The following is a 26,210-nucleotide window of genomic DNA, read 5'->3' on the forward strand; positions in this document are numbered from 1 at the left end:
TTGATGGAGCGTTTCGTAGCGCCGTTTCGTTTCGTTTTTCGTTCCGTTTGCTCGGTATAGCCTCCAGACCGTAGAATAGCATCCATGTGAGCAGCTAGTTTTGTGTAATATTTAGCGCATATCATCAGCCTCATCTCATCCCTGTGTCGCCGTCGTTGTCGTTGTCCCTGCTGTCGTCATTCTCGTTCGTCCTTAGTAGGCTATTCCACAGCCTACTAAGAGCCAGAAGCCCCGTCCCAGGACGCGCGAGTCGCGGCACAGTGCTGTACAAAATGTTAGCCCACTAGCGGGGTGTAGCGTGTGTGTGTGTGTTTGCGTGAGTGCGTGCGTGTGCGTGTGTGTGCAAATCCTTTCGTTGCTCAGTCAAGCAAGTAGAAGCAAGAAGCAAGAAGAAAAAAGAAAAAAGCCCCAGCCAAATATGCTGGCAAATAATCAATCCTGCCCGGGCTCGTACGTGCGACAAATAGCGCGCGTCTGAGTGGCCGCAAACAACAAAAAAAAACACCCCGCCTCCAAAAAAAGGGGCGGCCACAAAAGCGTACGCACGCGAATAGTGCTCGCAAAAATCGAAAACCCCTTGGTTTGCCACCCTCCCCCGTACCCATTAGGAAACCCCCACAAAGAAAGGCAATCCAGGTGCGGTGTTTTTTTTTCTCCGTGCGGAGCAAAAAGGAAGAACAGCGGGTGCTTGCCGTGAAGAAAAACCCCAGTCTGCGTGTGTGTGAGGGTCTTCGTGCGTGCGTGCGTGCGTGAAAAGTGCTCGATCCCCGGCGGAAAATGGCGTAACGTTTGTGCAGGCGGTGAAAGCGGTCCGTGGAGTCTGTTGAGCAGAGCGGAAAGGAAGGCGTCGTGGGTCGTTGTGAGAAGGAACCTGGGAAGCCTCTAAATAAGTGGCGCCCGTTGTGAAACGAAATTCCGTACGTAGCGGTGTTTAAATTTTTGGAAACCCCTTCGCACACGCTTCAGCTTTCTCCATCGAACGACGAACGGATAGGCAGGTATTATTATGATCAAAAATCTTAAAATTCCAACACCCAACCCTTTTCTCTCTCTCTCTCTCTGCCTCCCTGTCGGTCTCACTCACCCACTCGTCCTTTCTCTTATCCTGGATGTCCAGGGGGGAGGGAGTTAATGATACTTTCCAACCCGTTGAGTAATCTGTCACGTGCTTGAGATGCCTTCCACATATCCTTGAAAGCTGGTCGGTGGGGGGAGAAGGATTTAATTCATCCGCGGGTGGCAAGCAAAGAACACACACACACACACCCGCCCAGCCACACAATCACGGGCTTTACTGAGGCGTTTATGCACCGCAAGCAACAAGTTAAAGCCTGACACGTTGTGCGAGTGCGGAAACAAAATGCAACCGCGCAACGGAAAGCATATCCTTGTGGCGTGCTGTGCGAAAAAGGACGAAAACCGAACCATCCAATGCGTTCTGAACGGAGCTGAGCCTTTTGTTTTGGACACTTTTTGGTCCACTTTCGTGCCTGCGACCGGTCAAAGAACGAAAAATGATTGATGAAACGTTAATTTCGGCATTCGGCACACTTTAATCCTCCCACCTGAAATAAACCACCCCGCCCGTGGTCGCGGGGAAATTAAAATGATTGCATAAGTTTCCCGTCGGTCGCCTTCTCTCTCACTCACTCTCTCTCTCGCTCTCTCTCACGGTCGTTAGCGGCACGCCGGTCAATTAACGTTACAACATTACAGCAAAAGTCCTTACGAAGCACCGGCACTGGCATGGCGGATGGGATTCATGGCCGCCCTGGCATGATTCATTGGATCGTTGCTTTTTTTTCTCTCCCTCTCCTCCTCTCTCTCTTGTACTTGACACCCTTCTCGAAAGGCGACCGCTCTCCCACGCACCACGCACCACGTCACCCTCTCGGCCCACAGGACGGGAAATTTCATTTGCCGCGCACAACACCAACGTCAATGCGGCACATTTCCCGGGCGCAGGGCGGCTTTTTCTTTTATTAGTTTGGCGTGCTGCAAACTAACGAGATGAAAGATATCATCGGAATAATCAATACATCCCCACCGCACCGGCGGCAGTGGAGGAGCAGAGTGTTATGTAAAGGAAACCGACAACCACCGGCGGGTGGGTGGCTCCTTGCGAGGACCTCCGGTAATGGGGCGGGGGAAGGAAATTGACCGCTTCCTAACCGTGTCGCACGCAAGATAGGCCTTTTTGAGCACGTAAGAACAACGTCCTTAACAAGGGCTGCAAAAAAAAAACAGGATGTTCTCCCTCACCGAGAAGTGAGGTTATGTGCATTTTCGCGGTGGAGGCGCACACGTGTTGGGTGAATGATCACCTCCCACTCGTGCTCTCGTGTGCTTGCTTTTGCTTGCGGATTCAATTAACAACGCCGAGCAAACAGACTGGGGGGGTTGGGCATTTTGTGTGAGGCAAAAAAAACGAAAAACAAAAGAAAAAAACCAATACCACGAGTAAGCAAACAGTCTCTTGCACCTTTTCCAGGACGATGGCCAGCGGTCGGGCCAGGTTACCACCAACACCCGGGACGGCAACCCTTGGCGGTCCTACCCAGCTGCACACCAACAACAACCTCTACCATTCACCGGGAGCGTCATCCTCATCCGAAAGGACCCCATCGAAAGGACCCACTCTGCTTGGCGGTGATGGAGGTTCCACATCGACCGGCGAGTATCAACATCCGGTGGCTGCCCATCCAACGCATGCCCTGCCGGTTCTTCACCACCAACACCATCACCATCATCACCAACAACAACAGCAGCAGCAGCAGCAGCAACAGTTGCATCAGGAAGTTGGCCCAGCTACCTCACAGATGCTGGCGGAGTCCGGCCTGGGAAAGGGTGGTGTGACGCAACCATTGCGCCATCCCTTCGATGGCCCTCGGCACATGTAAGTGTAGGGCGAGCTTTGATTATTTTTACCACCTACAACCGCCAACATGCCACGTCGGTCGCGCGTTCCTTGACCATATTTGGGTTCTGCGAGCTGCACAAACGCGAACGACCGATTCTTTTTCTTGGGGTTTTTTTTCTCTCTCCATCTCCTTCTGTCCCTTTCGGTGGTACTATTGCTTAAACCCTTCAGTGCTGCATCAGCTTTACAGCGGTCACATGCGGGTGGGAAATGGGATATTTCACTTTAAGCACTTAACGATGTCCTTTTTGGCCTATAAAGCTTCTAGAAGAACGATTCTTAGTTAGTGTGCTGCTAAACAGTTTTCGAAAGTAAGATAAAAAACGTATGAAAGTGGGCTATATTTCGCGCACTTTTATTCAAACGGCCAGTTAAACAAACACATCGTTTTTGTATTTATTTTCTGTACGCAGGACTAACAATTCGGCTACGTTTAAAAATGTTAAGTTTTAGAAAAAGTCCTAACAAGGCAGGCCTTGACCGTTCAACGGTTGTTGTACCATTTTTCATTCGTTTTTAAAGATTTTTTTTTGTATTCTTTGTATATTTGTATTTCTATTTGTATTTTTTTTGTATATTTGTATTTTGTATTTTGTATAGATATTTTATAAACTATTTATGAATATATAGCTATAAGAAAGTTTTTTAGGAATCAATACGGAAGATCTGTAAACTGTTTCTTAAACCATTTTAGTTGATGTTTACGGTTCTACAAACGAAGTTATATAAACAAGTACGCTATTGCTTATTACTCACAATTATTAAAAAGCATAACACGTGTTCATAAAATGCGTAAGACGTCCCATTACTGCAAGAAGGTTCAAACGCGGAAATGAACGCGCAAGCTGGAACTTTTTTTTAAATTAAAACCATACCGAATTTACTGCACATCAGTTATTCAGCAGAAAAGCGATAAATCCCGTACTGCAATGCAACGTGCACCGCTGATTGCTCACTGCACCTCGCCAAAAGCTTTATGCGCTCAAGAGTTAAGATAGTTTCGAACGAAGAGATGTTTGAGAACGAGACGGAAGCTGCACCGAGCATGATTGATAGTTTCAAGCCGAGCTAAAAAAAGCCCCGTGAGGTTGTCGGGTTGGGTCCGGGAGCTGAGTGTAGAATTTCCGCCCGTCATCATCATCATCGTCGTCGTTTCATCGAACCGTTCCGTCATCCGGACCTTCTATAGCTCGCCGAGTGGTGGGTGGAACGACAAAGAGTCCGCGGGTTGGGGAATTTCCTTCTTTTGCTGTTGTTGTTGTTGCCGTTCATCCACCCAATGTGCGTGTGTGTCAACCGCCCAAGCACCCGCCCGAATGTTGACGGATGCACTCGACGCAAAAAAAAGGGTGACAGATTAACGGGCACGAACAGTGTTTTGTTTGCTGGAGTACCGAAACCAACTACACAATTAGCAACAGGCGCCCTTTGGCTGCGAAGCAACACATGTCCCGTCTCACGCGCGTGTACCGGTGGTGGTGGTGCTTGGTACGCGAACCCACCTTACCCACACTCGTGCACGCGTCAAAACAAATGTATCCCTGAAAGCTGCATCGCGCGCGCGGTGTGCTATATAGCCGCCGCGCTGTGTGTCCTGCGTTTCCCGGGATACACTACAATCTCGCTTTCTCGCTCTCACGCGCTCGCTCACTCACTCACTCGTACGGGTGCTCTCGCGCACCTGTCATCCCGGGGCGAACGATCGGCGCTCTCGTTGAAAGCTCGTGAGACGTGAGCTTCAGTGAGAGAATGAGAGTGAGAGTGAGAGAGACCCAAAGAAAGCTCACGCTGTCAACACGCAACAGCATCGGAGCGAGCGAGTGCTTTAGTGCTCACACCAACACCCACACACACACACCCACCCAAACGTGTGCGCTCCACCTTCTGCGCGCGCGTGTGTGTGTGTGCATGTGTTTTCGGCTGCGTACGGTGCGTATGACCGCGCTGGAGCTGGGTTTGTGTGCGGAGTCGTGGTTAAGAACGCAAGCAACAGTTGAGCAGCGCGGACGGGTTTTTTTCTGTTTGTTTGAATGCTCTCCCCCCCGGGAGTTCTTGCGGCCGGGGCCAAGTGCACGCGCGTGATTGTGTGTTGAGGTCGAGTTGTGCCAGCATTTCGGAAAAAACACCATCATTCAGCAGAAGTACCACGAAAATCCGCGTTTTTTTTGTTTTGCTTCACCCGTACGGTGCACAGGACTCGACCGCAACGTAAATCGAACCCACGGCTGGTGGCCGAAGGTGAGACAAGGCAAGGAATTGTGGTGCAAGAAAAGGGGTGAGCAGGGGGGTGTATTTAAAAATAGCCCAGCTCTCGGACAACAGGTAGGTAGGATCCTGGGACACGCGTTTCCTGGTGGGTTTTTAACCAACCCCGAGTAGGCTTTTTTCATCGCTTCACCGCTTGGCCGGGTCGAACATGTGCCCCGTGTGTGTGCGCACACACATCCTTAAAAACGATCTCCCACCTCCGTGTGTATGTGTTTGCTTGTTGCACTTCCTTCTTCTGCCAGGGTCGGCTAAAAACACAAAGCCCACCGCAAGCACGTTGCCGTACGTTGGGATAGTTGACAGAGACAGCGTTGCCGTCGGTCTCACTCTCGCTCGCGCGCGTGATCGCGATCGTGCGGTCTCGCTCGCTCACCCTCACGTAGCCCGTAGCAACCGTTTCCGATGTCAGGATTCCAATCAAATCGAACAAGTGTCACTTGCCCGTCATCGAGAGCGGCGGGTTTTTCTATTTTTCTTTTCTTTTTTGCGATTGATGCGCGTTTGGATTAACGCCCGCGAGTCACGAAAGTCTCCACTTACGCATCAACATACCCATAGTGCAGTGTCGAGTGTTTGAAGAGGAGAGAAAAAAAAGTGCCACCCCCGAGGGTGGAAGAGTGAACGGAAAACGACCCGCGTACGACTCATTTCTATGCACGCGTGTCGCCGCCACTCTCCCCCAGGACAGGGTGGATGACGACAGGGGGTGGTAATTTCCGCCCTTCAACAACGCCCCCTTTTCCAAGGTATTCCAATTTCTGCCTTCGCCATCGTCGCCGTCGTCGTCGTCGCCGTCGTCGATTCTACGCGTTCATTTGCTTCTTTTTGCTGATTAGTACAATTTTTGTATTTACACCACCCTGTGATAAAAACAACAAAAAAAAACCGTTCCTTCAAACGACAAACGGCCAACGGAACATTACGAGAGCCGGAAAGTGCGGAAAGCAAACCGCGCGCCGCGGGCTCGAATTGCCCGCACTGGGAGTATTAATTTACGTGACTTATCATTCTTCAAACATGTTAGCAGCTTTTAACCCACCCGGTGGTGCGCCTGGTCTCGCGAAATGAAAAAAAAAACCCGTTGCCTCTTGTGGGTTTCGGTCACGGACGAATACGTATTAGCAGATGCGCAGAACGGTGTTTTTTTGCGTTCAACTGTGTGTGTGCGTGTGTTGGTTTTTGTTGTTAATCACACTCCAAGAATTGGGCCTCCCCCCCCTACTCGAAGGGGTGGTTTGGCAACCCCACGAGGTTCTTTTTCCCACCGCTGCTCCTTTCAAATGCGTTCTTCCTCTTCACCTCTCTCTCTCTCTCTCTCTCTCTCTCTCTCTCTCTATCTCTCTCCTTCTCAAAGAACGTTTGTTTAACATTTTCCGTACGATTTTGCTTTTGCAGCCCTGAACGACCGAGCCAGCTGGCCGACGAAAGCGATTGGATGAGCGATTATGCGGACAGTAGCAATCTGAAGCGGCGCAGTTCCATCTCGAAAGATTACCATCTCCCGGCTTCCGGGGCGACGGCGGTGGGAGCAGCGGGGACAACGACGGCGGATTGGCTGCGGAAGAGCATCCGGCGCTCGTGGACGATATCCAGTAAGTCGGCCAGCCTGAGGAGGGTCCACAGGAGCGCAATCATCAAGCAATCATCATCACCATGCTCATCATGCTCATCACCATGCTCATCGGTTGAGGACGAACACAACGCCCCTGCTTTCATATTCGGCTTTTCCGGCGTCCCGGCCATCCGTTTCATTCTGCGTTTTTTTCTGTCTCATTCGAGCTGGGTTAATCGCGCGGCAGGATCGCAGGATCATTCGATTTGTTTGCGCTGTGCTTTTCGGCGACGACCACCACCACCACCATCACGCCATTTAATCGACCCTTTTCCCACCGTTTTGTTTTGCAGATGCGGAAGATGACGGTGGTGCCTCGCGGGATCCGGATGTCCAACCGTACCCGAATCCGCATCTACCACGCAAACAGTCGCAAAGCAGCTACCCGTCGCTGGTGAAGCATCCCTACTTTAACCCGCTCTCGATGGCGGACGAGGACGAGTACGGAGAGGAGGAGGAGGAGGGTGAGGACGATGACCACCGGCACGGGGGTGGGTTGGAGCACCGCCCTATGGGTTTGCGAAGGGCGATGCCACCACGCCAATCGACACTTCCCAATCCGGAAGGGATCTATTTCGGTAGCAACAACAACCTAATGCCACCGGTGTCCGTGTCACCGAAGCAGCAGCTTAGCCCTAGCCCACAGTACGGTGGCACGAGTCCTTATCACACGGATAACGAGGCGGATAATGAGACCGGTTCGGATCATCGGTCCCCGTTGGCGGCACGGTACAAGATCCGGCGCCAATCGACGTTGCCGTGCAAACCGCACGAAATACCGATGGCGGTGGATGACCAACCCACGGTTGGTGGGGGGTTCCCGCACGGAAGTGGCCCCGTTATCCTGATGTCCTCGTCGCCCAATAGTCGCACCAATCTGTACTCGAAATCACCCGACCAGTGGGATGGTGGTGTGGGGGGTGATCCGGTGGGTGGAAAACACCGGTTGCCACCGTTTGTCCGGCAGGCCACATTTCCCTCGAACACCAACGACCCTTTCCTGTTGCAGATTCAATCCTACTCTTCGCCTTCTGCCTCGTCCCAGGTGGTGCCGCAGCAGCAGCAGCAGCAACAGCAGTCGCAACAACAGCAACAATCGTCGTCGTCGTCGTGCTTGACCGGGACACAGCAGCAAGCGCCACAGCAACTGCCACGGCAACTTCCAACATCCCCGAATCGGTTGGCGTTTAACAAATCGCCGGACAGTGGCACCGAATCGGGTCCGGGTGCGAGTGAAAGTAGCGGCACGAGTCCACACCAGGCACACCAGACGGGTGGGAGGACACGGGCCAGCTACCAAATGACCCGGCAGGCAACCCTGCCCAATCCCGAGCAGCACATGAAGCTGCTTCCCACATCCCCTCCCAAAAAGCAACTCTCACCGCACGGCCTCAAGCGCTCCCCCGACTTTGCACGCCAAAACACGCTTCCAGCTTCCCAGCTGCAACCACCACCGACGTCCCAGCAACCGACGCCGACGGTACCGACGTTGTCGGCGGTCCAGCAACAACCGACGGCAGCGGCACCGCTGCTGGCCGGAGCGTCCTCCTGCACGTCCCTCACCGGTCCACCGGATGGTGGGTTGCTGGCGGTGCACGCGCCCACGCACGGACCGGGCAAGTTTATGCCGGTGTCCCCCCGTCAAAAGGCGTCCTTTCTCTTTCCCCAACCTGCGGCACCCGCACCACGTCCCTTCCACTCACAGCAGCACTTCCCGACGCACCTTGGTGGTAGCGGCGGCGGCGGCGGTGCGTCTCCGGCGGCGTCGGTGGCGGGAGGAGGAGCGGCCACGGCCGCATCTTCGTCCTCGCTTGCGTCGGCGGCAGCGGTCGTGGTCGCGTCCAAGATGATGAAGGTGCGCAGCCACAGCAACGAGGAGTACACGATGACGCCACCAGCCACCCGGGCTACGGCGGCGGCGGCCATCATGGGCACGGTGGGCGAGGGTGGACGCCGTCTGCTGCCCGAGATTCCGACCACCGGTGGTATTGGTGGTGGTGGTGGTGGTGGTGGTGGCAGCCGCTCCCCAAGACTGGTACGTCAAGAGCACGTTAGGGACGAGCTGCCGGCAGCCGCAGACAAACGAACCAACGCGTCCTCATCATCCTCATCTCCCAAACAGAAAACGTTCGCCGAGGCGAAGCAAACGATGGCCGCGGTCACGATGGTGGAGGATGCGATGGTGTACGGGGTCGGGTCGGGTGGCCAGTACGCACCCACCGGGTACGAGGAGTACTACGACGAGGATCACGAGCTGACGCTGGGTGCTGCGAATGAACAAGTCTTCGGATTGATGCCGGTACAATTGAAGCAACAACAACAGCAACGGTTCTCCCCGTTTGTACCCACGGGTGCCACCGATTCCAGCCCGGAATCCATCGGTGGTGGAGGTGGCAGTGGCGGATATGGATTCGGCAACCGGAAAGATCGGTTGCGATCGAGGCGTAAATCACGCGATCACGTGTACGATCCGGCGGTTGATGAGCAACAACACGGTGCAGGTGAACTGCTGCTGGCCGGTGATGCCGGTGGAGGTGCAGGAACGGGTGGTGGAGTCTCTGGAGCACCGGTGGCCGGCAGGGAGGGTGGTGAACCCGTGAAGAGAAAACCGGAAACGATGCGCTCGATTTCGGAGGAAGCTCCGGCGGCCAAACCACCCAAACCGATCACCAGACGTTCGCTGTCGCATCCGGAAAAGGACACTCAGGTGAGTGGAGCTGGAATGTGAGCCTCAATTCGATATGCAATCGGAAGTTCCGGGGCCTAAATGAGGTTGCAATAGCAGTTCACTGAGGTGAAGGATTGTGACATACTTTCTGAGGATAGGTTCTAGTTGGTTTAGCGTTTTACGGGGACGGTTCTCTTGCAGTCCATTTGTGCCTAAGACTATGCTCTTTGTTATTTTGATTATGAATATTGAATTGAATTTGAATTGTAATTTGATCATACATCACATAATCGGTAGATGCCTGCTTTAGCACTATGTGGTCTCAAAGCCACTATGGTTTGTTAAAATTAAACGCTCGGAGCTTAGAAACATACTTAAAACAGTCCACATTGGCCAGTCTTATGGTAAACGATGCCCATATAAAACATGAGTTCTAAAAGCTAGGTTAAATGTTACACCTGAACTACAACTAACTAAAAGAACGTCTCGTTGCACAAACATCCGGTCTCAGGAGCTTGATATCATGCATTAGTTCTAACCCGTTTCGCCTTCATTCCATTCTTCCAGATGTACAGCTCCAAGAAGCTCGACTCGACCAAGATCCCGTCCCCAAAACCCCTCACAGAACTGCACGAACGCCAGCACAAACCGACGGGTGCGATTGGTTCAGCGACCTCCCCGCGCAGGAAGAACATCAAATCCTTCGATTGTGGCACAACCAGCTCCAAAACGTCCAACCTAATGCCCGGTAGTTACCAACCCTACCAGGGCCCTTCACCAGATGGCGGTGGTCCTTCCCCATCCTCGACGGGTATCGTCTCAGGATCCTCGGAATCAGCCAGCATGGCACTGAACAGTGGCAGCAACACTCGCGCCACAAGCGGATACGGTGGATCTTCCGCAACGCTCGGAGGTACAGGCGGTGGAACCGGAACCATGGGACCAGGAGGTGGTGCCACAGTTGGTGGAGGTTTCCAATCGTTCGGACAACGCAAGATATCCGCCTTCCAGCAGATCCTGCAACGTCAACGGTTGCAAAAGCGTGACTCTAAGAGCCTCGACATCGTCGCCTCGAAGCTGATGGAGGAGAAATATGGTGGTCGGGTGCAGGACGAAGACGTCTCGAAGTCCTTGGACGATGGTATTTTCTCTGAAAGTGCCGGCCATCAATCGGATGACAACAGCAGCGACGAGCACATCAACCTGAGCTACAAACCGTCACAGGTGAGTAGGCGCTTAAACCGCCTAGTTGACAGATTAGCCCACGAGAGCTTTTAGTAACGCTTCAAACTCCCAAACTAGGACAACAAAACGACACTGGGTGAGGCGGAGATACAGAACGCGGTGGAGGCGGCCGCTGTCATATTCAAGAAGGTGGTTCTGCAACGGCGCGAAGAAAACAAATGCAAATCATCAACCGCCAACCGTAAGTGTTGCCGGGCGTTCGGCTTTTTTTTTATTCCTCGCGCGCTCACTTGTAGATTTCCGTTAACACCTGTCACTCGATCCATTAGCGTGCTAATGCGGTGCCGTAGTTAGTAGGGAATAGTGTCAATAACAGGTTGGGTAGTCGCTTCCATAATGGTGCTAGTGTGCAGTGTCTAACCTTCGCCGTAGTGCCGTGAGATGCTGTACTAATCGTGCGCTTTGTTGTGGTTCTCATCTCACCTTGGCTTGGCGTTACTAACCCTTTTGTCAGTGCGGTTGCGGTGTGGTTCTAACAAAAACACCCAAGGGTTAACCAGCGTGATCCCATGCGTGTTTCAGGCAGTATTTTTCTCACGATTTTCGTTTTTCCCTCCTTACCGGGCGTGCGTGCCGCGTTGCGTGGGGGTTGTGCTTTTTTTTTTCTTTTCTTTTGCCCACCCACCAACGCCGCCCTCTAGATGAGTGCCATAGCAGTACGGATGGGTTGACCGACGAATCGGCCACACTGGGCGGATACTCATCGTCGGAAACGGAAGCAGGTCGAGGACAACCGGCAAGCGGTGGTGGTGGCCATCGGCATCGAACCATTGGAGGTGGTCGTGGAGTTGTGTTACCACCCGATTACGAGGAGTACCGGTTGGTGTTCTTCAGCTCGGATTCATCCAGCAAGGAGGAGGAGTATGATAGCAGCTCCACATCGTCCTCGTCCGCGATGAGGCACGCGAAACGTCCCACCCACAGACATCCGGTTGCACCGTCGCTTGATGAGTGCGATTGGGATTATTTCGAACCGGACATGATGCCTGGAGCCGATGGCACAAATAGTGCGTTTTTCTACGAGATGTTAGCCATGGCCACGGCTACGGCAACGGCCACGGCAGCTGCAGCCACACCCGGACCACACGCACACTGCCCCAATGTGGCCACACGGAAATCGGACGCATTCTGTCACTGCGAGTGTTGCAATCGGCGGCAGATGCAGTACGTTCCGATTCCGGTTCCGGTTCCGGTACCCGTTCCGATCGCAGCCTTCCAGAGCTGGTTGTACGAACAGCAACAACAGCTGTTGCTCATGCATAATGGTCCCGGACCGGGTGAAGGGCCCGGTTTAGGACGTTCTCAACACCCTCTCGAAGCCACGGAACTGATGCAACAGCTCTGGAAAAAGTTCGCCGAAAGTGGTGACAACGATGGGCGGCGATTGGCGGAGACTGCGGGGGCAGTGTCCGTGGGTGGTGGGGTTGGCCCTCGGAAGAACCCCCCCACGGGGGGATACTACCCAAAGTGTGCATCGTGCAATCACGGCGCGACGTCAGAAAGCAACAACAGCAGCGCCACCGAGCGGCGAGTCCCGAAAGGACGATCAAAGGGCCCACCGGAGATCGGCCCTACAGTGCATGTGCAAAAAATGGCACCCGTTGGTGGCGTTCACCACCCTACCACGATGCATCGTCATGACGGTGGTAGTGGTAGCGTTGATGCCACCGACGATAGTGTAAGTGAGTTGGGCTCGAATGTTGGGCTACCATCATCGTGGGCTGCTGCTGCTGTTGCTGCTGCAGGTGAGTGCCCGTTGGCCGTTCCGGTTGCGACGGTGAAGCCCATTCAAGCGCGAGATAGTGATATCGTCGTTGGCGGTTCCGCGGTTTATGGCGACGTCCGAGTGCGCGAGATTACGGTGGGCAGTAATGTACGTGCTGGTGTTGCAGCAGGAGCCTTTCCATCGGCTGGCAACCGTTTAGCAGCAACGATGGCGGAGGAGAAACCCGATAAAACGTCGTTGGTGGTGGTGGCCCTTAACGATGATATCGTGTTACAATCGCCATCGGGTGGCGCCAAATCGCACGACGGTGATAAGGTCAACCGGATCGATAGCGGAATTCCATCGCTCGAGGCAACGACACGAGGCGCCCTAGAAAGGGAACCGGTGGAAGAAAGTGTCAAAAATAGGCCACCGGCGGATCGGGGCCTTCTCGAGCTGGAGCCTGCCACCGAGGGTTACCTGCAGTATGAGCTGCGGTACCATCTGGCACAATCCGGAGGACGATCTTCATCCTCGAGTGCGTCGTCATCGTCGTCGTCGTCGAGTGAGAGTGTGTTGGGTGAGGATCAACCCAGACAGGAGGGTGGTGGTCGCAAGACAAAGGGCCAAGTGGGCAAGTACTCGTTCCATTCACCTGGAAGCAGTGTGCATTCGTCGGTATCGTCGGTGCGGGATTTAGAGCGCGATCTTGACGATCAGGACCATAGCAGCACGGACGGTGAGCTAGAGGAAGACGATGAGGATGAGGATGGATATTCCTTCGACGGGGACGACGATGAGGAGGAGGATGAGGATGAAGGACTTCCCCGTGAAACGAGTGGTGGCAAGCGGTTTAACGCCGTGTTGGTGGTCAACCCGGCTGGTCGGGAACGTGATGAAGGTGATGGCAACAGCTCCGACAGTGACAGCAGTAGCGACAATCAATCGATGAACAACGCCTTCACGGGTTATGGGGAGGTTGCTGGTGTGGCTATCATGGGCCAAGAGGAGGACGATGGTGGTGTTGTGGTTCTGAAACGCGTGAAAACCCTATCCGACGACAATGCGGAGGTGTCAAACGAACAGCAGCAGCAACAACAACAACAGCACCATGAATCGATCGCGTTCGTGGGCAGCAGTCCGGGCGACGGATTGGCATCCGTTTTGGCCACGACGATGGTCGATCACAACCACGAGGAAGAACAAGAGGAGGAGGATGACGGACGGGCGGATGTGGAGCACGGCGTCGCATCATTGGATGGGGGAAGCCGCAAAAGCGACGGTGAAACTGACAGCAACCCACCACCCCAGGCTTATACCGACGTTGGTAAGTCGCACGCACACCAGCAACCACGGATCGAAGAGAAAGGTACCGTTGAGACGGCTGCGGCCACAGGTGCCGTTAGTGGTGTTGGTGGTGGTGCAACAGTGGCGGATCAACCCACCCCATGGGCTAACCCGCCCAGCGATGCAGATGGTCAGCAGCATCAGCAACAACAACAACAACAAGAGCAGCAACAGCCACACGAGAGCGTGGAGGGAGAAGAGAAACTAAAACACCACGACGACGATGATACACGAGCACAGCCTGCTACGGACGGCTGCGCTACAGGTGAGCCGCGAGTGCGTACACCATCACCATCACTAGCGCAGCAGCAGGCCGCGGAGGCGACTTGCGTCAGCAGCAGCAGCAGCAGCAGTGAACCGTTTACGTGTGTTGGTGGCGCTCGGGGCGACATAAGCTCGTCGCCCCAATCGATCTGTACGGTGGTGGGCAGTGTGCCAAACATATCGCCTGTTGGCAGCACCAACAGCAGTAGTAACAAGTACAAGAGTCTTGTTATGATCACGGCCGACATTAGTAACGGTGGTGAAGAAGAGAAAAGTGCAAACGTTGTGCCGATGGTCCGTGAAACGCAAGGTGCCGTAGTAGTAGCAGCAAGCGAACTTCTTCTGGTGAACGTTGCAGAAGAAAGTGCCTTCTCGGTTGTGGGCAGCAGCACAGCTACGACCACGGTGAAGTGTGCCAGTGAGCAGGAGGATCAAGATCGCCCGCAAGATCGGGTGCAAGATCAGCAGAAACCTGCTGCGGTGTCTGTGAAGCATAACAAGGACAGCCAACCGCCGGAAGGTTCGAACAGTTTGCCAGAAACGAACCAAAGTCTGCCAGAATGTCTACCAGCGCAACGTCAGACGGACGGCAGCAGCGCCAGCGATCACCACCACGAACGCGCGAGTGGTGAGTTGGTGAGCAGTGATGCTGTTGCTGTTGCTGCTGGTGACGAACGAAAGAGTTCAACGGCTGGGTGTGAGCAAAACCCATCATTGGGCGGTGCTGCAGCACTGATGGAAGCGAATCGAGATCACGAGCGATTCAACACCGCCGTCATGGATCGTGAGCAAGCTGCTGGTTTCGTGAGCAGTGAGATCACGCGAGCAGTGAGCAGTGAAGGTGCCTCACACGGTGAGAGTCTCGAACCTCAGGAGGCGGTGAGTTTTGATGGCACATCGTTGGAACGGTACGAGGAGGAGAATGACAGCTACGAGGGATCTCCTGCTACGCAGATCGGTAACGTGATCGACGACGTAACGGTCGTCACCGGTGGGAACACGCTTTCAGCGGTGATTTGCCTAGAAGACGGACTGGCGGATGACGATTCGTGGGTGGAGGAGATCAGCCAGGAGGATGAAGAATTTGCGACTACGACTGCGACCGATTCGGATCTGGATGATTCCAGCGAAGAGATGTCATTCGGTGCGGATCGTGAGGAGGAGCTGCGTGGTTACAACCGCACGGCGATCGATTTCACGTTGCACACGATCGTGGAGGAAAGCTGTGAGGAGAGTGAGATCGAGTCCCGCGGGTCGGGTGTTGGTGGGCGAAGGCGTGGTGGAAGGGGAACCGGTGTTGAGGGTGGCCTGAACGGTGACGAGGATGATGAGGATGGACCGCGGGATGCAGGCCATCGATTGTCGGCGTCCGAGCTTGAGAAGTACTTCTTCTACGGGTTGGGAGGTGATGTGAACACTTCAAGCACCTCAACCGGTGCAGGACGATCGACGGGAGGTGTGGAAGGACACGTCGGTGGTGCAGGTGTATACGGACCGGGCATGTATGACGATCACAGCGAGCTGTCGGAAGAGAGCAGCTCATTGTGCAGCGATGGACACGATTCGCTTGGGAGTGGCACGGCTTCCGGAAGTGCTTCAGCTAACCGGTTCTCGGGTGCATCCATGGAATGTCACGAGCAGGATCGAGAGGATCATTCGACGGATTCGGTGGCCGATCTGGCCTCGTCACGCCTCGAGAAGTACTTCCTTACCGGCTTTCTCGGGTATAGCAGCAACGAACGTACCGGTGGAGGTGCGTCCGGTGGTGCTGGAGGTGGTGGCGGTGGTGGAAATGGCTCCGACGGCAGTGGTGGAAGCGTGGGCAGTGATAGCGAAGGACACGCCAGTCCGGAACAACGCCGTAAGCGGTTGGTGAGGGCTCGAGGTGCGACGCGATCGCACAGTTCCCTCGACAACCTGTTGCTGGCGGGAAAGGACACTGGAGGTGAACACGGTCAGGACTCGATCGGTTCCAATGCAGGACCTACTGCTTCTTCACCGTTTGATGCGACCGGAAGTACCGGTGTTGGAGCGAGTGCTTTAGCTGGAGATGGTGATCATTCCTCGGAGACAGACACCTGCGATGAAGCGTCCTCCTCGGTGGCTTATCTACACCAACCGGATCGATCGGAATCATCGCCTTATGACACGATGGGCAAGCGCAAGAAAAAGTTCATGACCAAGAAGCTGGACACGACGCTTGTGCGAGGAGAAGGTGGCTGTTCAATCGGTTCCGAACCGGAAGAATGTCGCAATGCACCTTCTGCACTGACCACAGGACCGCTGGATGTGATGGCAGGACAAACGGTCGGTTCGAGTGTTACCGGACCAACAACACTAGCGCCACATCCGGTTGGGATTGAAAACTCGCGAAAACAAACCAGCCGAGACAGCGGCTTCATCGGCAGCAATGACGATCTCCTCAAGGACGACGGAAGCAACGCTTCTTCGACGAAAGCCACATCCGTACTGCCCGCGGAACCACGGTTCGAGCTAGAAGGCATCCAGGAGGAGAACAAGAGCGACATACGAGAGAGTTCCGGCGAAACGGGACTACCGGAAGCGGTACGAACACAATCGACAGGACGAGAAGGTGGTGCACCTCGTTCAGCCGTGTCCCCCGGTTGTCAAAGTTTGCCAAAAAGCGCTGGCGGTCCGGGTATGGTGAACCTGGTGCGAAAGGACAGCTTCAACAACTGGAGCTCGGACGAAGAGACAAACCTGATGATGTCCAAGATGCGCCAGTTCTTCAAGTCACTCGTGGCGGCATCCGCCAACACGCGAAAGTTACCCAACTCGAGCAACACGACACCGGGTGTGAGTGGGTCGAACACTCCGCAACAGGGTGGTAGCACGCCGGTGGCACGGCCACGTGCAGGAATGCGCACGAAACCTCCACAGCTGGTGTACTTCGAGAGTGAGCTAACACGGTTGATGAAAACCGTACCCGGCATTCGGGATGAGCAGGTGCGCGAGATTGTCGAGTACCTGAGCAGCGAGGACACGTGGTCGGATTCGTACGATTCGTCTGATTACACTAGCTCTGATCTCGAGGGCACAACGGCCGCAGCGGTTGCTGCAGGTGGTGGTGCGTTTGGATTGCAGGAAGAGATCTCCGCCAGTTGCAGGCAAATAATCAACAAGTTCGATAGTAGCGTGCGTAAGGACGAAGAAGGTGACATCGGTGATGGAGGGCTTGTGACGGTGGCGGCGAAGGAGGAATCCCCTCTGGTAGCTCACCACCGGCATCAGAAACAACACCCACCACAAGCGTATCATCACCAAAACCCTCATCTGCAACACCATCACACGCCATTGAGCAAGGAAACGGCATTCGTTTACCAGCGGTTAGTGGCGTCCTTATCGAAGGTGGTTTCGAACGACCCATCGTCGGAAGATGGCCAACAACCTGTGGACGTGAAATCGAACGGAGCGGCTCCAACACCGGGAGAAGGTGGAACGACGAGTTCGTCCTCGTCACCTCCGTTGATCGCGAAAGTAATGCATCACATCGGAAGCCGGTTGGTGGCGTTGATGCATGAAGTCAGTAGCGGTGAATCCCACGCCAGTGTGTCCCCGAAACAACACCGGATGTCGGCCGGAAGCCACCGGAAAGACCGGATGACGTGTGGGGTTGTAGGTGCAGGATCCGGTGTGGGAAGTGTTTCGGCTGGCGGAGGATCAGGATCGGGGCATCATCTTCACCACCTGCATCATCATCATCTGCACCATCATCAGGCAATTTCGGCCACAACCACCGAGGATGATGAGGATAGCAGTACGTCGGAAAGTAACGATCGTTACGGGCACCATCATGGTCAGCATCATCACCATCGATCGCGAGTTCCGGGTGGAATCACACCGGCCATGATCGGTGGACAGGAAGAAGAGGACGAACTGGGAACCACCACAGAAGCTGGAGGATCGTCCTCGATGGCGGGGACATCATATGCGATGCTGCTGCCACGAAGCAAAAGCCACGATCTGTTGCTGAGCGATCAGCGATCACAGGGTGGCCACTATCAGTATCATTCCGGAACCGGTGGGGATATGGTTGGGGAGGAACGTGGAGAAGCCAGCGATTACGAGCGGTTTTCATGGCGTGGTAGCTTCGAATCGGCCCTACTAGCCAACGGAGACTCTCGAACGAAGCTATCGATGCTCGACAATTCGTCCTCGTCGAAGTCGATTCTGGTGGCGAAACGTCGCTCGGCAGGTGATCTGCTGTTCAACAATCAAAACCTCAGCCAAGAGCAGCTTGATCGTGTACGTAGCTGCGGTAGTATCGGAGGAGATCGTGAGGAACTGTGGGAAGCAACCCAGCAACAACCAAACACGTACCAACAGCAGCAGCAGCAGCAACAGCAACAACACCAGCAGCATGCTCACTTCCATCATCAGCAACATCAACAGCTGATCCATCATCAGCATTATTCGCAGGGTTCGTCCACCGGTGGTCGACGACGAACCCTTTCGAGTGTAGCGGCAGATGACGCCGACACAGATTCAGACGAAGGAGTCATGAAGGGGACCACCAACAACCGGTTGGTTCTGGCTTCTCGATCGACACTTCCTCGCAGCCTTCAGAACACGATGTCGAGTGGTACGACCAACTCGCTGCCCCGGTTACCGACGTCAAACCTTCAGACCATCATGCAATCGGTTGCGGCTTCCTCTCCGACGTCGTCTACGTCGGGGACGGTAACTTCACCGAAGAGTTCCGTGTCCTCTGGCACCGGTACCGGTGCTGGAGGGATGGGATTGGGACAAAAGTCCCAAAGCGTGTATCACTTCCTGCAGAATAACGTGAAAAGTGCGCGTTACCGAGCGCCCGGGTTCAATAGGCCACCGTCGGCACCTAAACGGGCCATGTCTGCTCCAGGGCTTCAGCCTCCGTATCCGCGTCGTGAGCGCCGTAATCGATTGCAGCAGTTATCGAATGGTAAGTTTGTTCAAGTGCCCGCGTACCGGAGATGTAGGAAGAAGGATCAGCAAATTGCTCTGTCATCAGTCGTTTTGTGAGGAACGAGGATTTCTATTAGGGAGTAGAACCTTAAGACATGCCAGCTTACCTGATCTACCTGTCAAATGGGATCTGTTCAATTTTAGAGGCATCATTTTAGTTATTCATAATCAAACTGCTTCTTGCGGATTTTGTAGATTTTTAAACCGAATCTAAGAAGCCCACCTGAAGGTTATGCACACCTATTCTATCAGATGTTGTGTCTATTGCGCAATGTTGCGTATAAAACACCTTTCCTATCATTCAATGGCCAATTTAACCTGCGTCAGTGCGTGCACCGATTAGGCGCGTAATCTGTTCAGCTCGAAATGGTTATCAAACGAGCTCTCGTTTCGCCCTCCACGACGCTAATCTATAAATCTGTTACCCTCTCTGCCCAGGTCCAATCTCGGCACCAGCAGTTGGGAACCAAATTTAAGAAGAGATCTTTCTCGTTTCATTCACACTAACGCGCCTCTGTGTGTCCGGTTCGCCGGAACAGCCGCCAATGGATGGACCAATTAAGACCAATTGACCCGAGGTGTCGCGCCCTCGGGGGTCAATTAATTTTGCGCTCAATGTCCAGCTTGGAATTCGGTTTCGATACGGTATCTCTCAAGCATGTATGGTCGCCAAAATGCTCCACGATGGGGTGATGTCGCGCAGACATGAGCGATCCGACGTTCTCTGGACGTTGGTTTGATCGTCCTATTTTTACGCCAACCCATGGCGGTGCGTGTTTGTACCTACGAATGGCCATCAATCAGTGACTCAGGTCGGCCATTCGGTTCACAACCAGTTTCCCGTGGAATGGCGTGCGGTAGCGTCTTCTGTCTCTTTACGCCCCAGTGCCCTCTCCGGTGGTTGACAAGATCCAGGGACATCGTTTGTGGCCATCGTGTTGCAGTACTTGGCAGGCGTAAGTGATCGTCGTCGGGTGGTGTGGAAAAGCGTACAGTCACACCTGCAGTTGGTGGCCACCTATCTTGTGGTTTTTGTGGTGGAAAAAAAATAATTTCCCATGTCCTGCGGGATGCGGGCTAGCGTAATCCATTGGCCGGAAGGATGAGTGTGCGATACGAGTTCGAGCAAAGGACGACGGGATAATGGGCAAATTAAAATGGTGGAAAAAGAAGGCGCGCACCGTGAACAAGTATTCTAACTTTAGGACGCGGGAAACCGATGCCGCTAGTGGGAAAAACGTCGTCGCCGTTACGCCGGTGGAACCGAAGAGTGGTGTTTCGCGAAAAGAAAAACGACTAGCGGTGGAAAAACCTGCGACCTCGCATCACCGAGGGACTGTTAATTCTGGGAAAAGCAAGCGCAAACGCAAGTGCTGCTCGTGGTTACGGTGTTGTGGTGGTGGGAAAGGACTAAAGAAAAGGACCACCGCCACCGATTCGGCCAGTGACGACGTGGTGGAATCGCGATCAACCGATCGACGATGCTGTTGCTGGGCGTTGCTGCGATGGAGTGGACTATTATGGTGCTGCTCGTGGTTGCGCTCCTGTCTCTGTTGCAGGCCCTGTCCGGGGGTTTCCTTCTGTGGTCGGTCGGGGGGTAACAACATCGACGAGGAGGAGGACGTAGACGTCGCGTTCGAAACCTACAAGGAGCAGCTTGCTGCGGCTCTTGCAACGGGTGGGACAACGTCGGAATATGACGCCCTATCACCGTCACAGAAAAGCACCATCCGGAAGCTGCACAAAAACGCCAGCTGGGGTTGGAACGATAGCTTCCGGTCGGTTTCGGATCGGTTTCTTGAAACGCTCGAGCTAGACGACGTCAGCAGCTGCGGGGAGAACAGTTTGCGGAAAAAGTTTCGCGTTTGCTGCCGGAAGCGGTTGTCTTCGCCGTTTCGCGAGCGGAAGGCGATCCTGGGAGAAATTGAATTAGGTTAGCGGACCACCCGAGCCCCCTGTCCCATTTACACCGGTGATGCCGGAGATCCTTGCAATGGATGCTAGCGTTTTTACCGTCAGCACGAAGCGAACTGTGATGGGACAGTTTATTGATCCGGCCGGGGCTGGTTTGCATGCGATTTCTATCTTACAAATTTCATTTGCCCTGGATGCATGCTTGAGAAAGTCTTCCAGCATGAAACTGGCACCAAAAGAGGAAGCTGGTCATCGGCACTATGTCGTTGTTAGACACATAACCTCTGAACGGAAAGCAAGCTGACGCAAAACTAACCCCACAAATGTGGTCTTTTCCTTTTCATTGTAGAAGAAAACAATAGTCCTGACTTGACAGAATCGGCGAGCGCACTTGGCACGGACGAGGATCCTCACGGCAGTAGTCCTCGAGCGGTGGCAGGAGAATCGTACGAACGTTCCGCTGATGGTGTGGCACCGAATGGAATGCAACAGCAGCAACATCAGCACCAGCACCATAAAGGAGGTAGTATGGTGTCCTCACCCGTCGGATCAGCCGGAGGTGGTAGCGATAACTGGCCATCACAATCGGACGAAGACATCGATCGGTTGGTGGCGATGCATCAGAATCGGGCCAGCCTTAGTTCGCTCGGTGTGAGGTCAGACTCGATGGCAAGCGTATACTCGGGTGCCGGTGAAGGCCGCTACGGTACTGTTACGGTTCGCGGACAGATCGAATTCGGTATGCAGTACAACTACAAGCAGGGCGCCTTGGAGATTCACGTGAAGCAGTGCAAGGACCTGGCGGCGGTCGATACCAAGCGAAATCGCAGCGATCCTTATGTGAAGGTACGGGGAACGTGAGCATATGTTGCTTCCTTTTGACTAAATCATGGATTTTTTGTCTACTTTCATTGCTCTTGTTGTAGGTATACCTTTTGCCGGACAAATCGAAGAGCGGCAAACGAAAGACGAAGGTTAAGAAGCATACATTGAATCCAGTATTCGACGAGGTACTTCGGTTTCACATGAGCCTGAACAGCTTGCAGACGCGCACCATTTGGATTACCGTGTGGCATTCCGACATGTTCGGACGGAATGACTTCCTCGGTGAAGTTATGATGGGACTGCAGGATAAGGTATTCGACAATCCGCAACCCCAGTGGTATCAGCTCCAGGAACGGGTAAGCTTTCAAGCGATTTCAAGTGCTAATATGAGCTGACAGACTGTTTGACTTTGTGTTTCTAGAGCGAACCATTCGAGGATTTATCCGCGTACAAAGGTGATATAATCGTTGGCCTGAAGTATGTCTCGGCCGACGGTGACGGTGGAGTACTCGCCGGACTGGGAAGTGGCGTTATCGGTAGCGGTGGTGGTGGAACAGGTGGTAGTGGCTTCGGAACGTTGAACTTGAGGAAATTCAGCACACGCTCGCTGACGTCTAACTCGTCCTCTACAACGCTTTCCGGTCACAGTAAGGGCGCGTTGCACGTGTTGGTAAAGGAAGCGAAGCACTTACAACCAATCAAGTCAAACGGTACCTGTGACGCTTTCTGCAAAAGGTATGTAAAGCAAAGTTGCCGACCTAAACACTGAAGGTTAATCATCATTTCCACGTGCGACCTCCCGTAGCTACCTGCTGCCGGACAAAAATCGAAGCTCCAAGCAAAAGACCCCGGTCATAAAACGAACAAACTCGCCGGTGTGGAACTACACGTTTGTCTACGAGGATGTCTCACTGGCGGAACTGTCCGAACGGGCCCTGGAGCTTACAATTTGGGATCACGATCGGTTGGCTAGTAACGAATTTTTGGGAGGTGTGCGTTTCTCGCTCGGACACGGTATGTATGCTTTAGCTTTACGCTCTTTATTGCTTTGTTGTCTAATAATGCTTTTTGTTTTACCGTTTTTTTGCACATAAAACCAGGTAAACACAACGGTAGAGCCGTCGAATGGATGGATTCCACCGGTAAAGAGCTGTCGCTGTGGCAGAACATGATCAATAGGCCAAACTTTTGGGTCGAAGGAGCGCTTGTTCTGCGACCGTCCCTGGAAAATGCTAAATTTTCCACATAATTTTCAGAACCCCCCGTAGACAGCCGAGGAATCTTATAGTAGAGCAGGTTCCTCCCGTCCCCCGTCCTCCCTCATCCCCTTCACCACCCTTTAGTATTACGCGCAAAGGCAGGCGTGAAGCATAAACTCTAGCATAAATTGAAAAGGCTAACGGGCAAGCGTTATGAACAAAAACAATATGTAAAAAAAAGTAATAAAACAAATGAACACACCCTCACACAGAACTAAGAGGAAGGAAAAAGCGGAAGCGTGCGCAGACGTGTGAGCATAGAATTGTGATGTTGCTTTGCAATCAACCTATACAATATTGAAATATTGTGGTTTATAAGAGAACCCTAGTTTAAGAGTTTCAGGTATGATCTTTTCTGGAGCCTACAAAGAGCTGCTGCGAAGCGAACAAGAGCGCGTTAATCTATCTGAGCAAGTAGTAGTAAAATAGTTGATGAAAAACATTGCGATGAATGGACAGTGAGTGAGAGAAATACGAAAGTGCGTGTTGTAGGAGGGGAAAAACGGAAAGAAAGAAGCAAAGCGAGATAGCGAAAGAAGAGTAGCGATAAGTTAAATAAACAAGAAAAAGGATGTCATAATGTGAATGTTGATCCATCTCACTCACCTCATGTGGAAAAAGAAATATTTTCTGTGTTCATCTCTTACCATCTTATGCTATCATCAATCATATCTGCAATGTTTTTGGCAAGGCGTACGGTTATTAACAAGGTCCTATCCAAAATGGAACAGGGATGCCCTGCTACCGCCACTGTTTAATGATTAACGTTATGCTCCGTAAAATGTTAGCAATCTCTGCGGGAGGAGCCCTCTCTAGTTCAGCGACGTTGCGTCTCGATTCGATAAGTTATCGTCCATCGTTAATACAACAAGCAGCAGGCACAGGATCGTGATCACAGGACGAACGGCAGACACGGAAAAGAAAGGCTGGCCCGTTTCGTTTTTCTTCTTGCGAGCCTAGCGAGTGATTTTAGAAGAAATTTTGAATCGATAGGATCGCCACACAAGGGCGCGGCAGGCACGTTTAGTTCAGTTACAAACATGCGGTAGTGTTTGAGATACCCAGCAGCGCAACAGTAGTTATCGAGTTATGGAACGTTTAGTTTTCCTCGCACGCAGGAGTTTTGCTGAAGGCGAAGGATTCGGACATCGACATTTGATCTAGGACACATATCATATGCCCCTCCCTGCTCCTTACGCTACACGCTACACTCAGACCGCTCCAGGCAGGTTCGCGTGATATATTCCTTCCCTTCGGAGAAACACTTTGTCAAGCAATAGCAGCAGACGGCATCGTTTATCGGGCGTGTACACGAGCGACAATTTCTCTCTTGTTAGAAAAAAAAACAACTTTTTCATACCAGTTTAACCGCTGATTGTTATACACTTGATTCCTCTTGAGTCTGAAATCTTTAATGTATGTGCATATTCAGGTGCTGCGGCGTGAGTAGTATGTGCGAATGTGTAGAAAATGTCTCCCTCTCACAGCGTTGCACGTACGTCTTTATGCATGCATGCATAAACGTAAACAAATTTAGCATATTTACAATTCTTACAACATTTAAAAAAAAAAGAAATCAATCAAATGACTGACCATGTTTATATAATATAATTATAGTAACGATACGATCCTCCGTCACCGTGCTCGTTTGTTCGCAGTGCGGCTGATGATGGGGCTAGAATTAAACGAGCCTGAATACAAGTAGTCTTGTAACTCGACCTTTGATCAATTGATTGAACTGCTCTAAACGGAGGAAAGATGCAAGGAGGCACCGTCGTACTAGAGCCATGGCTTAGGAAGTGTGTTGGAGAGTTTGCAATGTTACAATGATTGACGGCATCAGCGAAAGATCGCGCGATAATGCGAAAGGGGACGTTGGAAATGGCACACACACACCGGAACCGGAAGTAGCGCTCACGTAGGAAGAGAAGTTATCTGGAGACAAACAGGAACACGCGCGTTTAGGTGCGATTCGACTGGTGATTTGTGTGTCCTGCGCACGCATACGTACAATATACACACGTATTTTGTAAAACGAGTCATTGTATATCACAGTTCTATTGATAAACGATTATATTATACACATGGAGATCATGGAGCAAGAGAAGAAGAAGAAGGAGAAAAAAGAAACCAACATGAATCACGCAAAAAATCTTATGAACTTCGCGATTAGGATGTACTAACCCCCCCTATCATTGTAGTAAAGGAAACATGCCCGTAGTGAGAGAGAGAGAGAGAAGAGAAGGATCGAGGGAAAAATAAAAGAAAAGTACACTAAATCACCACATAAACACACACGCACACAACTCGTGCACAAAATTTGAACACTTAACACCGAATTGTAGGATCACGCGCCGAGCATTTAGGGTGCATTCAACTAACGACTTTGGATTTGGTAGCGGCCATCAAAGTGGCCATGTATTTATGAAGCATTGTTAAAATGGCCGCTAAAGGGTGAAGAATGTCCTGTTGTGGGACACACTTAGTAGAAATGCTGCCAGTTTGGCCAGCTGATCGGTGGATTCTATTCCTTTTCGTGGCGCGGTGGTGGTAGTAGTGTAGTGTGTTTGTTTAGCGGACGCCTGTATAGACGTTGTTTTTTTTGTTTGCATTCTTATTGTTACGCCAGGAAGACGAGCGGGCGAAATCGATTGCTATTTGTAAACGGCACGTGTCCTGTTTATTGTGCAACTAGTGAACACTGTTTGTAGTGAGTTGTTTGTAGCGAGCAGCTCTACCGAGTGACGGATGTAGGAGGACAGTTGAGCCTTAACATGCCTGCTTAGATTTTGCTTTTCGACTACTGCTTTCGCAAATCGTCCTGTTTGCCTGTTGTGTGTAGAAAGGTGGAGAACGAGCAACAGCTATTTAGTGCGGCGTGGTAGAAACCAATGGCACGTAGAAAACCAATGTAGTATTGTAGTCCTATCGTAATTTTTGCGTACATAATAAGTAGAACGCTTAATCCATAGTAAAGCGCGCACGTTAAACCAGTTGCGTTATGCGTTGTTTGCTCAGAAAGCACCATTAAGGCACGCTTAAGCATGTTTTGCAATAAACAAAAAAACCATGTACAAAATGTTACGTTTTCCTCACCTCGAGAAGACTTTGAAACTATCGATCAACTCAGCAGAATGGGTGTGGGAGGGGGGAGGAGCAAAATAGGAATAATTTATAAAAAAAAGGTACGGATAAAACATTACACGAAATTTAGAGCG

General features: G+C 52.5%; 1 protein-coding gene across 1 annotated transcript; it reads left to right on the forward strand.

The window, feature by feature from the left end:
- LOC128724435 (uncharacterized) lies at nucleotides 1–26,210 on the forward strand. Its single transcript, XM_053818161.1, has 14 exons — nucleotides 1–998; nucleotides 2,492–2,720; nucleotides 2,769–2,896; nucleotides 6,584–6,780; nucleotides 7,094–8,835; nucleotides 8,923–9,507; nucleotides 10,036–10,692; nucleotides 10,771–10,894; nucleotides 11,355–18,971; nucleotides 21,258–21,754; nucleotides 21,835–22,089; nucleotides 22,155–22,468; nucleotides 22,539–22,747; nucleotides 22,834–26,210. Exons 2-14 carry the CDS (start codon nucleotides 2,496–2,498, stop codon nucleotides 22,980–22,982), a joined length of 12,699 nt encoding a protein of 4,232 aa, XP_053674136.1. The 5' UTR covers nucleotides 1–998; nucleotides 2,492–2,495; the 3' UTR covers nucleotides 22,983–26,210.

Source organism: Anopheles nili, chromosome 3, assembly GCF_943737925.1.
Source record: "Anopheles nili chromosome 3, idAnoNiliSN_F5_01, whole genome shotgun sequence".
Classification (NCBI taxonomy): Eukaryota; Metazoa; Arthropoda; class Insecta; order Diptera; family Culicidae; genus Anopheles; species Anopheles nili.